The sequence below is a fragment of the Rattus norvegicus genome, chromosome 5, assembly GCF_036323735.1.
Source record: "Rattus norvegicus strain BN/NHsdMcwi chromosome 5, GRCr8, whole genome shotgun sequence".
Taxonomy (NCBI): Eukaryota; Metazoa; Chordata; class Mammalia; order Rodentia; family Muridae; genus Rattus; species Rattus norvegicus.
The window spans coordinates 61,201,312-61,213,923 of NC_086023.1; the positions used below are offsets into that span (position 1 = coordinate 61,201,312).

The 12,612-nt window shown below is 41.9% G+C and overlaps 1 protein-coding gene across 19 annotated transcripts in view; it reads right to left on the reverse strand.

Moving 5' to 3' along the window:
* Nucleotides 1–12,612, reverse strand: part of Ubap2 (ubiquitin-associated protein 2) — an 89,174-nt gene that overhangs the window by 57,130 nt on the left and 19,432 nt on the right. For 13 of the 19 annotated variants that reach the window (NM_001107928.2, XM_039109842.2, XM_063287609.1 and 10 more), the window contains one exon: nucleotides 8,551–8,687. The exons of 2 other annotated variants lie outside the window; for them this stretch is intronic. In NM_001107928.2, the coding sequence (NP_001101398.2) occupies nucleotides 8,551–8,649 (99 nt within the window). In that variant the 5' untranslated portion in view covers nucleotides 8,650–8,687. Of the gene's footprint in view, nucleotides 1–1,675; nucleotides 1,713–8,550; nucleotides 8,688–12,612 lie in introns of all 19 variants that reach the window. 4 more of the 19 variants (XM_063287606.1, XM_039109838.2, XM_063287605.1 and 1 more) reach the window with 1 other exon arrangement.

Consider the following 12,612-nt stretch of genomic DNA (forward strand, 5'->3'; position numbering starts at 1 on the left):
CTTGCTGCTCTTTTAGAGGACCAGAGTTAAGTTCTCAGCTGTTGCAGTAAAAAAAAAAAAAAAGGGGGGGGGGGGCGCGCGGAACGGTACCCGTGTGGTTCGAGTGCATACCCTGTGGTCCGGCTCTTCCTAGTTCCAGCTCCAGTAGACCACTGGAACTAGTGCTAATGTATCTTAGCAGCTCCATGCTGCTCCAAAGTATCTCTGACCCAGGCGGGTCGCTGCCACGCCAGTTTCATACAGAGACCACCTATCTCACAGCTCTCTTACTGTGGACTCTGTTCACATTCCCAGCATCCACACCCTGATCCCAGTGGTCCCTACCCTCTTGTGACTCTCTGCACTGCTCTGTTTACATTCCCAACGTCCGCCCCTAATAGTTATGTATAAACTCCCAACAACCTGTTAAAATCAAGACTCAACAAGCTACAACCCAGCAATCAGATTTATATGTTAAATTCTCAATCCACAATGCATCCACACAATAAACTCGCAACCAGGGCTGGAGAGACGGCTCAGTGGTTTAGAGCACCGACTGCTCTTCCAGAGGTCCTGAGTTCAAATCCCAGCAACCGCATGGTGGCTCACAACCATCTGTCATAGGATCTGATGCCCTCTTCTGGTGTGTCTGAAGACAGCTACAGTGTACTTACATATAACAAATAAATAAATCTTTAAAAAAAAAAAACAAAAAACTCGCAACCAATTGATAAGGATATAAACCACCCAACTAGGTAAGATAAATTTGCCACACAAATCCATCCCAGCGGGGTTGGGGATTTAGCTCAGTGGTAGAGCGCTTACCTAGGAAGCGCAAGGCCCTGGGTTCGGTCCCCAGCTCCGAAAAAAAGAACCAAAAAAAAAAAAAAAAAAAAAAGAAAGAAATCCACCCAGCTACCTTGGCAATTCAAGACCACCCAGATATGGGCCATCTTTCTCCGACTCCATCTTCATTCTCCTTTCTTCTTCTCGCTTGCCTTACAAAAACTTTGTCCCCGCCTTATTTTTTTTACTGTCCAATCCTGGCCCTGACCTAACTGGTGCCAGCCCTCACCTGCATATAGATTCTGCCCAAGGCAGCAACATTAAACTTAAAAATTCCATGAGAAATGTCCACTGCCCATATTTACACACAATTTATAAGGACACTTTATTCTTTGACCCTATAAAAATAACATATAAAATATTACTTTTAGAAAAGCATCTGCCTAAACAAACAAGGACGAAGATTTTCACCAGATTAATTACTAGTGGGCTCATGCAAGCTAAGCAGCATCTCGGTCCCTAGCTATCTGTTTTCATTTTGATAGTGTCATCCCTACATTTTTAGCTATAAAGGCACTATTCTTTGTCTTCCTCATGTAAATTATCAACTACTGAGCTATTGAAAGACTTAGCCTTTTAAGTTTAAGAACTGACTCTGACAAACATGTTTACATTTTAATTCTGAACAGGGCACAGACTAGACAACTTCTGAAAGCACAGGTGACACACTAAGCACGGTAATAAGCAGAGCTGCAACAGTGATACAATACATCTAGAAGTCTCAGTCAAAATATTTGTTACCTTTATAAAATACTCTACCAATCTTATACAAAAGATTACTTTAGTCAATAAACAATTCAATTATTCAATAAACAAAGCAGCAAACATAATAGTATAATAGGGAAGTTACCAGGCTGAGCTCAAGAAGTGTCAAGAGGTCTGTACAGCTTAGGGAAAAAAGAGGAAAAAGCAGGGTCAACTAATAATTCCAACTCAAACAACAGTTAGCGCACCCTCCCCAACAGTTTGTAATTCCAGTTCCAGGGACTCTAATGCCCTCTTCTGGCTGCCCAGGGTACCAGGCACATAAGTGGTGCATGCGTGTGCGCGTGTGTTTGTGTGTTCTAAGAAAACTATGCTAAAGATTCCCTAGTGAGCCCCCCGCCACACACACACTTCTTTTTATTAGACTTGTTTTTCAGAAATCTTTGGATAAGTTATTGAAGTAGTGCTATCTTTTTGGTTTTGGTTTTAAGCTTTTGTTTCGTCCAGGGGCAGAGGTTAAGACAAGGTCTTAACCCAGGCAGCCAGAAACTCACTATTAGATTCAATAGCAGACCACCTTGGAACTCAGCAATCGCATCCATTTAGTTGGCCTACTTTTTTATTATTTTAAATTTTTTAAAATTACATTTAACTATTCTTTGAGTCTGTGTATGTGCACATTCACGCATGTGCACACACATGTATACATATAGAAGTTAGAACACAAGACTGCTAGAGTCAGCTCTTTCCATCTATTACCCAGGTCCTAGAAACCCACCAAGGTCATTAGGCTGGGCAGTAAATGCCTTTATCCATTGAGTGCCTATTCTATTTTTTTTTTAAGTATTCCTTATAGACAGGCATGGTGACTCGTGCCAGTAATAGAGCATTCTGGGGGCAAAGGCAGAAAGATGTTAGTAAGTTTAAGAGCAGTTTTCTCTAAACAGTTGATACTGTCTCAAAACGAAGCAGTAAAAGGAACAAAAAATTATGTAGGCATATTATTTTGCATATATTCTTAAACAGAAGTCATGGGCTTTCTATAATGTTTGATGTAATTTTATTTCCTTTTTCTGTTGGGTTTTTGTCTATGTAGCCGTTTAAGCCCTAGAACTATGTGGACAAGACTGACCTTGAACTTGTAGAGATCCACCTGCCTCGGTATCCAGAGTGTTGGAATTAAAGGCAAGCACCACCACACCCTGCCATCATGTATTTTTAATTAAGTTGTTTATTGTGCTATGTGGGCATGCACAATCCCCTATAGCACTCGTGTGGAGGACGGAGAATAATCTGCACGAGGGGATGCCTTCCTCCACCACATCGTGTGAGACCCAGGAGCAACCTCAGGTTGTCAAGACTGGGCCTTTCTAGCAGAGCCTTTTCTCTAAGCCTGGCTTCTAACTTGTAACCCTCTGCCTTATCCTGCCTAGCACTGGAATCACAGGCACTGAACCCTAAATCAAATTTTAATAAGGAATTTCACAGTATATGTGGAACATACAATACAATTACCATTTCTTGATAGCAATGGTAAATAATTCCTAACTCCTTACAATCACTCTACAAAGAATTATACTTCACTTTATATTTTAAAACTAACCTACAGGGCTGGAGAGATGGCTCAGTGGTTAGGAGCACTGACTGCTCTTCCAGCGGTCCTGAGTTCAATTCCCAGCAACCACATGGTGGCTCACAACCATCTGTAATGGGATCTGATGCCCTCTTCTGGTGTGTCTGAAGACAGCTACAGTGTACTCATATAAATAAAATATTTTTTAAAAAAAACTTAAACCCTATAATTTCATTAATGATAATATGCATTAAAAACAAACTACCATCTAGTTGAGGCAGAACCATCTAGTTTATCTAGTTCAGTGGCAGAACATATGCAGGATCCTATGTGTGATGCTTAGCACTGAAAAGGGGGAGGGTAACAGATCATATCTACTTATATAAAGAATATGTAAGTAATTCTAATCATAAAGCACACCAACCCAGACTAAAAGGCAATTCAGAATTGCCCTATATTCTTCAAATATGACAAGGACAAGAAACCAAAGCACAAGCATATCCGACTGACACAGGCATGTAATTACAGCTAATCAGGAGACAATGGTAACGAAGAAAAGAAAAGCAACAAGAGAGTCTGAACAGCCTACGCTTGGCATAATGGGGCTGGTGTGAGGCAAAGGAAGAGGAAGAGAGGTCGACTGAAGAGATCTGATACCTAAACAATGCTTGGCTAAAAGGACAGACATGACTGCCAGGGGCAAAACACTCCAGGAACTGCATCCTACCTAATTAGTTTAAGATGGAGAACCAAACCCAAACTCATGCTTACAAATTAAAAGCAGCTCTCTTAGTATTCTACCAAATAAAGGCCTCTATTCTCACTTTAATGTACCTTCGGAAATATTTTTTATACTTACAATTTAACAATAATTTTCTTGTCTTTCTCTGGGGCCTCATGTAACCCAGACTGGCTTCAAACACTCTACAGCCAAAGATAATACTGAATTTCTGATCCTCCTGCCACTGCTTCCTGAAGTGTTGGGATTACAGTCTTGTCCCACCGTGTCCAGTTTTAATGGTACTGTGGACTGAACCCAGGGCTTCATGCAGGCTGGGCAAATACTTCCCCATAATTAGGTTATCTCCCCATTCGTGTATATGCACACTCCTATGCATGTATTGTGCTAGGGCTTGAGACTAGGACTTCATGTACATTAGTCAAATGTTTTACTGCCGAGCAAGCAATGCCCTCAGCCCAACACAAAATCTCTCCTAACAGTATTTTTTAAAAGATTCTCAAAATAATTTTATAAAAAGCTGTATCAGAAATTAGGAACTAATTATCAGTCAGGGCATAGTGGCACACGCCTTTAATCCCAACATTCAGAAGGCAGGACTCAGGTGGATTTCTCTGAGCTTAACGCCAGCCTGATAGATATATCTATATCTATATCTATATCTATATCTATATCTATATCTATATCTATATCTATATCTAGAGAATCTACCCCAAAAATAAAAACAAAAGAGAACCTCGATTATCTCAGCTACGTGAGGTCGTGACAGGATGTCAGCTTAAGGTAATGGTAAAGCTTTTTTAAAGTTTTTAAAAGCTCTTTTTTTCCACTTTTACTATTATTTATGAATGCAGGCTTGTGAATGGTGTGGCATGCATGTAAAAGTAAAACAGCTTTTAGGAGCTTGTTCTCTTTCCAACATGTGTGTTCCTGGGCTCAAACTCAGGGCTCAAGGTTTCTATGGTGAGAGCTTTAATCAACCAAGCAACCATAGTGGCCTACCTCATTTTTTTTCTTTGTTATAAAGGTTATGTCTGTGCATGATGCACACAGTGGGTAAGGCAAGAGTGCATAGTGTACATGTGGGGTTCAGAGGAAACACTCCACCCTTTACCTGGGTTCCAAATATCAACCACTGGGCTATCTTGTAGGCCCAAACCCCAAATTTTTTTTTTTTTTTGGTTCTTTTTTTTGGAGCTGGGGACCGAACCCAGGGCCTTGCGCTTCCTAGGCAAGCGCTCTACCACTGAGCTAAATCCCCAACCCCCCAAACCCCAATTTGAAAACAATAGCAAAGGGACCAGGAGAGATTGCCTGGTGGTTAAGAGCACTGACTCCTCCTCCAGAAGACCTAGGTTTGATTCCCAAAATACATATGGTGGCTCACAACTATCTCTTAACTATGCATGTGCTACACAGGGCAAAACATGCATACACATAAAATAAAAAGGAAAAAAAGGAAAGCATGAGACAGCATGCATCTGTAAAGCAAGACCAGGCATGAGATGGTGCCCATCTTTAAGGCAAGCACTGGAGAGCTAAAAGGAAGGAAGATCTTCAATTAGACAGCCTGGACGACACAGCAAGCTGAACCTCAACTATGAAACCTGCCTCAAAAGACAAAAGGTGAGTTAGAGATGGCTCAGCAGCTAGGAACATTGGATGCTCTTCCAGAAAACCTGGGTTCAATTTCCAGCACCCACATAGAGGCTCACAAACCATCTGTAACTCCAATTCCAGGAGATCTAACACATGCCCTCCTCTGGCCTTCACAGGCATGCACACATGGTGTGCAGACATAAACTCAGGCAAAATGTCCAAGCATAGAACCTAAAGATAATTTTTTTTCTTTTTTTTGGAGCTGGGGACCGAACCCAGGGCCTTGTGTTTGCTAGGCAAGCGCTCTACCACTGAGCTAAATCCCCAACCCCAAAGATAATTTTAAAGAGCAAAGCAAATAAACAAAAACACCAAAAAAAGAAACCTGAGACCAAGAAATCCTCCCCACTCTTCAGTCAGCAGCTTTTTCTTTTTGACCACCAACCTAAGCCATCCCCTAGAGGATTCACAAAAAAAGCCATCAGTGAGAAGCTTTTAGTGTACTCCCAATCCCAGGGAGGCTGGGGAAGAAAATCAAAGTTTGAGCCCAACACTGGTTACACAGAAAGTTCTGGGACTGTCTGGGCTACACAGAAAGAACCTGTCTCAACCACTGAACTGAGAACGGGACTCCCGTTGAAGGAATCAGAGAAAGGACCGAGAGAGCTTGAAGGAGCTTGAGACCCCATATGAACAACAATGCCAAGCAACCAGAGCTTCCAGGGACTAAGCCACTACCCAAAGACTATACATGGACTGACCCTGGGCTCCAACCTCATAGGTAGCAATGAATATCCTAGTAAGAGCACCAGTGGAGGGGTTGGGGATTTAGCTCAGTGGTAGAGTGCTTGCCTAGCAAACGCAAGGCCCTGGGTTTGGTCCCCAGCTCCGAAAAAAAAGAAAAAGAAAAAAAAAGAGCACCAGTGGAAGGGGAAGCCCTTGGTCCTGCCAAGGCTGGACCCCCAGTGAACGGGATTGTTGGGAGGAGGGAGGCAATGGGGGGAGGATGGGGAGGGGAACACCCATGGAAAAGGGGAGGGGGAAGGATTAGGGGGATGTTGGAAACCAGGAAAGGGAATAACAATTGAAATGTAAATAAGAAATACCCAAGTTAATAAAGATGGAGGGAAAAAAATGTAAAGAAAAAAAAAAAGAAAAAAGAAAAAAAGAAAGAACCTGTCTCAAACCCTAAAATGAAACAATAAAAAAACCCTTTTGACAGGAAAAGAATTAACTCCCTGCTCCCGCCTGCAAACTGGTTGACGATCAGCCCAAATCTGCTTGCAAATCACACAGCGGTGCATCTGGACCACTAACACTCAATTGGCGCCTCCAAAAGCTCATGTTCAGTTTCTACTGATTCAGTGTCTTTCTAAAGACCAACTGTATTCATCATCATCTGTGGTTACTACTAACTTATGCTTCTTCCGCAATACAAGAAACTTAAAAAATAGCCTAGCCCCACAGTTCAACAAACAGGGCCTCTCTGTCGGTTTAAACAGACTTATGTGTTTGACCGGTTGGCCCATAATGGAGGTATAGCCTTTTTAGAGTAGATATGGGCTTGTTGGACGAAATGTGAAGGTGGCCTTTGAAGTCTCCTAGGTTCAAGCTACACCCAGTGTGGTACACAGTCCCCTTCTGCTGCCTACTGATCAAGATATCAGCTCCTTCTCCAGCACCAAGTCTGCCTGGACACTGTCATGTTTCCCACCATGATAATGCACCAAAGTGAAAGTGTAAGCCAGCCCCAATTAAATGTTTTCTTTTTTAAGAGTTGCCTTGGAAATGGTATCTCTTCACAGCAATAAAACCGTAACTAAGACAGTCTCCTATGCTGTTCTGTTCTGGCTGGCCTGAACTCACTATGTAGACCAGGCTGGCCCCAAACTCAGAAATCTGACTGCCTCTGCTTGTGCCACAACTCTCGGCATGGTAGTCCTTCCCAATCAGCTGTGAAGAACACTTGTAAGAGTAAAGAGACTCAGGGTAAGCACTCAAACAGCAGCTATTTACCTGCTAACAGCAGCAAGATACAAAGCTAATTTTAGATCCAATTTAACACAGCAATTATATATATAAAAAAAATCTACTCTGTACCAAAACAGAATACCTCGGTATGAATTACACAAAACTTCTGAAAAGGATAAGCGATATAACTCATTGGTAAAACCATCCCCAATACCAATAATAAAATAAATTATTATCAAAGTCAGCCGGAGCATTCCACTTCTGGAACCCCAGCACCCAAGAAACGGAAGCAGAGGAATGAGCATTCAAGGCCTGGCTGGCAGACCTAGTAAGACACAGTCTCAAATCACAAAGCAAACAATAAAAATGTATCAAGCCCAAGATCTGAAATTGAAATGGACCAGATAAGATTCATTCATTATCCACTAAGTTACTGCTTCTGAGGGCCAGCAATATGGTTCAGTAGGTAAGGGTCCTCACTGTCAACTCCAACCAGAGCTCCATCCCTGAACTCACACGGTAGAAGCTAGCTCTCTCCAACTGATGTCTAACCTCAAAGACCACAAAGATGTGTGTGCGTGTGAGTACACACATAAACAGTTAATAAATGTCAGGATTACTAATAAAGCATATAAAGAGGAAAAAAGATACTGTTTCTGTTAAGAAGCTTGTCAACTGAGTCAATGCAGTACAGAACGTTTGTACCAGACACTGTGCTCAATGCTATCTTTAACCTTCTCATTTCATTTAGAGAAGTAACAGTCGGGCTAGGGGTATAAGTCAGTAGCAGAGTGCTTGTCTAGAACCAGGGGAGGGTCTGGGTTCAATTCCTAATATTACACACTGGATAATGAAAAAGAGAAGGAAGCAGGGGAGGGAAAGAAAAGAGTAGGAACATAAAGGGGAAGGAAGGAAGGAAACTGCTGTAGCACAGATTAGAGAACAACTGAAATTCAGGACTACACAATGACTCTCCTGGAACAACATTCAGTTTTACCATGATCACCTTTTTCCTACACTTATTAGTCACTCTATAAAGACAAGGTGAAATCCTGAGTTTCCTAGAAAGGGGAATATTAAAGCATTCCTTCTGAGTGTAGTTCCTTCTAAAGGACACAGAGGCGCCACAAAAGCTTACCTGTACCACTTGTTTCTGTGACTGTGCTGCGTGTGTTGTTGGCATCTGTGGTTTTTCCCGAGCACCTCGGCAACGATCATTGCTCACAGAAGTCATCATATACAGAATATACAAAATGTATGTACAAAATACAAAATCTGCAAAAAAAGAAGGATTGTAAGCAAAACTTCCAAATCATGGTTTAAAAAACAAAAAAAAAAAAAACAAAAAAAACAAAAAAAAAATCAAACATCTAATTCTGGGAGTGGTGGGAATACACAAAAATAAACATAAAAATACTTCAGAATGTTTTTTTCAAAAAGAGCTGAGTGTGGCCGCACATGCCTTTAATTCCAACACTCGGGAGGCAGAGGCAGGCAGAACTGAACTGAGGCCAAATTGGTCTACATAACAAGTTCTGGGCCAGCCAAGGGTACATAGAGAGATTCTGTCTCAATAAAAAAAATAAAAATAGAACTAAATAAATAAATCCCCCCACCCTCCAAAATAAAGCAGCCCAGCAGCATTCTAAATCTTACTGTTCCATTTCTGGGAGCGGGAGAGGACTGATAAATACTAAATGTGTACAACACAGCTAATTACATCATCAGCTACTTGTGACTCTCAAGTTTACTTTGCTCTCACAATTAGAAATGTTATGGTTGGGGCTGACAATACTCACATATACGCGCGCGCACACACACACACACATACACACACACACACACACACACACACACACACACACAGACTCCGGGACTGACAATACTCACACATACGCGCGCGCACACACACACACACACAGACTCCGGGACTGACAATACTCACACATACGCACGTGCGCGCGCGCGAGCGCGCACACACACACACACACACACACACACACACACACACACACACACACACACACACACACAGACTCCGGGAGGGGGAGGAGAGAGAGAGAAAGAGAAATGTAGCCAATCAGTGGTGGCAAATGCCATTCCTCCCAGCGCTCAGGAGGCAGAGGCAGAGGCAGGTATATCTCTTGGGTTCAAGCAACTACAGAAGCTCTACAGAGTTAGCTCTAGGACAGCCAGGGCTACCCAGAGAAACCCAGTCTCAACAAACAAACTGTAAATGTTTATGTTAATGAGGACACAATGGTACATGCTTGCAATGCCAGTACTTAAGACACTGGACAAAAATGATTCAGAAGAGGTCCAGGGGTGCAAAGATGGCTTAACAGTTAAGAATATCCGCTGTAAAAAAGAAATGTAAATAAATAAAATAACCAATTAAAAAACAAAAAACAAAAAAAAACAAAAAAAAAAGAATATCCGCCGTGCAAATGTGAAGACTGGACTTTATACCCTGGCATACCTTTAAGCCAAGCCCTGACTGAAGAAGCCTTAAATCACCACATCTTAAAAGCCACCCCTAGGTGCTCTTTGGGTTTGGGCTTTGATTACAGCAACATGTCTAAACACACCACGATGGTTGGGACTGTCAGGAAATGTGGGACCTGCTATGGTGCCTCCCTCCAGAAAACGGCAAGAAAACTGAATTAGCCAGCATGCCAAGTACACTTGCTCCTTCTGAGGCAAGACCAAGATGAAGAAACTGTGGTTCCTTCATGAAAACAATGGCAAGCCGGGACCTGCAACACCACTTCTGCCGTCTCGTCTGCCATCAGAAGACCAGTAGAAGTGCTACAGTCTGAGGCTTAGCCGGAAATAAATAAGTAAATTGGCACTAAAAAAGGAAAAGAAACAAAAAGAACATCCCTAGTGCTATGTAAAGAATGGTAATTAGCCCATGCCTTTAATTCTTACAAAATTCAAGGTGATCCTCAGGTACATAAAATTCGAGGGAAGCCTGGGCTACATGAGACACTACCTCAAATAAATTAAATGCAAATTTCGGGATAATTTTAATTAGCATAACCACTACTAAGCATAAAGAGGAATAAGTCAAATAGGACACATCGCAATGACAAGTTAAGTTTCTACCCAAGTTTATCTACAGAAATATCCAAAACAGGATGCCAGTACCCAGGATTATTTTCCTGGCAGTTTTCCCGCTCCCTTGACTCCCATGTTTCTCTGGTCTCTTGTCTTTGCTATGGGATTCTATTATGCTGTCCAGGCTGACCTCAAAACCAACTGGTTTGCTTTAGCCCCCTGTACCACATGGATTGCTTCCCTTTGGACATTTAGGATCTATGTTCTCATATTTTACTTTACCTATTGTTTCCTGACTTCTCTTCCTAATCTCAAGTGTGTGTAAGACCGGACGGCTGCTGATGTAGCTCAGTTGGTAGAGTGCCTGTCTAGCATGTACCCTGGTTCGATCCTCATCTCCCTGTAAAACTGGATATGGTGGCATCTTCCAGTAATCCCTGACCCTCTAAGCCTAAGGAGGTAAGAGAATCAGAAGTTCAAGGTCATCCTCAGCTAGACTGGGCGTACCAGGCTAGCCTGGAATAAATAAAACCCTACCTCAGAAAAACAAATGAGAGGTTGGAGAGGCAGCTCAGTGGTTAAGATCACTTGTTCTTCCAGAGGACAAATCCAGAGTGCTGCTTACCAGGAAGGAAAGTTCAAAGGCTAAAAGAAAATTCTCATTTTGGTTTACATGTTCAGGCTGGACACAGCACTGCACCTAATATGTCAAGGTATCCTTTAGAGTTGGGCCCCAGTTAATGGAACTCTTTGGAAAAGATTAAGAAGTGTAACTTTGCTAGGTGGTGGTGGTACATGCCTTTAGCCCTAGCACTTAGGAGGCAGAGGCAGGCAAATCTCTGAGTTTGAGGCCAGCCTGGTCTCTAGAGTGAGTTCCAGGACAACCAAGGTTACACAGAGAAACCCTATATTGAAACATTCCTCTCATAAAAGTAGCCGCCTTGTAGGAGGAGATGTGTCACTGGGGGTGGGCTTTAAAAGCCCAGTCTCTCTCTCTCATCCTGAAACTTGTGGATCAAATGTGAGCTCTCAGCTACTTCCCCAGCACCCTGCCTGCTGCCATGCTCCCTACCATGATAAAAACAGACTAACTTAGAACTATAAGCAAACCCCAATTAAATGCATTTTTATAAGAGTTGCCTTGGTCATAGTGTCTGAGTACTGACTAAGATGACATAGTTGTCATAGAGCCCTGACTAAGATGCTAAGCATAACTCATACTACCAGGCACTACAAATAAAAATGTCTTTCCAATGTGTTAGAAAAGATTTCATTACAGAGAAGACCTTTACAACAGGTCGTGTAGTAACTGGGTATTCATAAGCCTAAAGGCCCCCAGGGAATATAACTGCACTGTTTTTTTACATTATAACAGCAAATAATTAACTAGAATATCTCAAAAGGCCCAAAGGCTAGTTTAAACATTTTATCTTATTTCAAGCTGCCTCTCAGTTGTATGACTCCCACTCTGCATCCTACTTTGAGGTCAACAACGTTCAGATTGTTAATTTTTTCATTATACAAAATAAGTTTATTTTTACCATAATTATACTACTTTTAGAGCATCCTCTGACTGTTTTCATTTTTATTTTACTTATGATTTCTGTGTGTTCACACCCGCACACGTGTCACAGTCAGTACGTGGAGATCAGAGAACTTCTGTGAGTCAGTTCTTTTCTCTATGCAGCAGGACGTGGGGACAAGCAAAGGCTTGTGCAGCACGGGTTTTTCCCACCAGCCTGTTCTCTCAATTTACGATATCAGTAGGAAGAAGACAAATGATTGTTTTAGAAACCACAAGCATTGTAAAAATATAAACAAACATTTCTACTGCTTAAATGAAGCAATTCATTTTGGCAGTACAGGGACTTGAACCTAAGGCCTCATATACATACAAGATAAGCACTGTGCTTCTGACCTATAGCTCTAGCACTCTGCTTATTTTTATAATCCACTTCATCACCAACACTTCTATTTTCTGTTATAGCTAGGTTGTGTTTTGAGACAAAGTCACACCATATAGCCCAGGCTAGAGTTGATCTTCAGCCTCCTAAGAGCTATGTAGCACCATGCTTAATTTTCTTTAAATCCATCTCCTTTAAAATTAAGCATCAAGGACTGGTGAGGTGGCTCAGCAAGT